The sequence below is a fragment of the Curcuma longa genome, unplaced genomic scaffold (genome assembly GCF_044706935.1).
Source record: "Curcuma longa cultivar G26 ecotype Majalengka, Jawa Barat unplaced genomic scaffold, ITB_CL_G26_1.1 contig_10524, whole genome shotgun sequence".
In the NCBI taxonomy this organism is placed as follows: Eukaryota; Viridiplantae; Streptophyta; class Magnoliopsida; order Zingiberales; family Zingiberaceae; genus Curcuma; species Curcuma longa.
Window position 1 is genome coordinate 4,363 of NW_027428637.1, and position 1,724 is coordinate 6,086.

General features: G+C 47.3%; 1 protein-coding gene across 1 annotated transcript; it reads left to right on the forward strand.

The window, feature by feature from the left end:
- The first annotated feature begins 748 nt into the window (after positions 1-748).
- On the forward strand, positions 749-1,132 carry LOC141815802 (cysteine proteinase inhibitor 8-like). Its single transcript, XM_074703683.1, has one exon. It carries the CDS (start codon positions 749-751, stop codon positions 1,130-1,132), a length of 384 nt encoding a protein of 127 aa, XP_074559784.1.
- The last annotated feature ends 592 nt before the right edge of the window (positions 1,133-1,724 follow it).

The following is a 1,724-nucleotide window of genomic DNA, read 5'->3' on the forward strand; positions in this document are numbered from 1 at the left end:
TGCCTACATAATGGAGTAACTCTAGCAAAGAGAAACAACTTCTTCTTCTTCTTCTTCCAAGGGAGGGCTGCTGCTTCTACTTCTTCTTCTTCCTTCTTCTAAGAGGGAGCTCTTCTTCTTCTCGACGAGCAGCTGGTTTGATTTTCTAAACTCTTCTTCTTTTACATTTTTATTTTTCCTTTCACGGAATACTGACTTGAGCGTCGGAGTGGTCCGTCGGGACTTCCTGGCACCCTTCTCAACCTCTAAGTGCATTTCAGGTCCTCATCACCCTTGTCCCTCTAACTCCGCTAGGAAGTCATACCCGTCGGATCGTTCGTTGACTGGTGGCTTGACCATCTCGGTTTTTAGCCGGAACAACTACTTAAAATAAAAAAAATATAATAATTCTTAAATTTTCGTCTGAAATTCAAGGATCCGTGTGGTACGTACTAATTTGTATGTATATATTCTATTCCCGTCGATCCAAATTAATTCTCATGTAGTTCTATATATATATAATATACTTCGATTGCATATATCTTCTGTTCATGAGATTTGCCCTCCCTCACGACAAGCATGAACAGCAAGAACCGCATGCAACGATGCTTCCAGCATCTGCCACCTTTCTGTTGCAGCCGTTCTCCACCTGTGACACGCATGCCGCACGCAGCCAAACAACCACCAACCTCTCCGCTCATAAACTTCTCGAACCTTCTCAACCTCATGACCTCATCCACTCCAAGTTAGACGGCCGGCGCCGGCGGCCATGATCACGATGACGCCCCGATCAACGAGGCTATCCCCGCTTCTCTTGTTCCTCCTCTTCCTTGCTGTTCCAGCAACTGCGAGAAGGATCGGCATCGGCGGGTGGGTCGGCGGGTGGGCGCCGATCAAGGACGTGGAGGACTCCCACGTCAGAGAGCTCGGCGAGTTCGCCGTGGAGGAGCACAACAGGCGGGAGCACGGTCAGCTGCTTGCCTTCGATAAGGTGGTGAGGGGCGAGACGCAGGTGGTGGCCGGAATCAACTATCGCCTGGTGCTGCGGACCAGGGAGGCCGGCGGATCACCGGCCCACTACCAGGCCGTGGTGTGGGAGAAGGCGTGGATCAACTTCAAGCAGCTTACTTCTTTCGTGCCTATCGAATCGTAGTTTCTGTTTTGTTGGGGAAGACGGAGATGATGGATCCATTGATTGATGATAAATCCGAGTCAGTCGACTCAATCTTTGAGGGTGGTCGATCTAGTTCTACAGAAGTTTTCCACCTACCAAGGTGAAGGGTGAGATGGATCCATTGATGAATCATAATAACGAAGTTTAATTTGGAATTAAGGATAATTAATAATCGAGATATATAATACAAGTTAGATTTTGCTTGTTTTTGCATTAAGTGCAAATCAAAATTGCATAGAACCTCTGTGATTCCAGTGTCCACTCCTCAGTCACGTGGCACGGGGCCATCCCTTTACGAGTTAAAAATACGTAGCCGTAGCTCCATTCGCCACCAAAGCAACGGATAGCGGTTTCGCACGGGCTCCACGAAGTTTAACTAATAAAAACACGAGTACGATCTGGGTGGAACCGAACAGAGTCGATGCGAATTTAATTAGGATAGTAATACAATTTCAAGTCCTAAAAATCAATATACGGGTAAATCTCCACCGCTCGTTTTCTTTATTTTCCGTTTTCTTCCGTTGTTAAAACCGTTCTCGGCGTCGGTTGCTCGTAGCACCTCGATTCTGAT

Excerpts from the sequence above, each read along its gene's own strand:
- LOC141815802 (XM_074703683.1), top strand. The coding sequence starts at position 749 with ATGATCACGATGACGCCCCGATCAACGAGGCTATCCCCGCTTCTCTTG.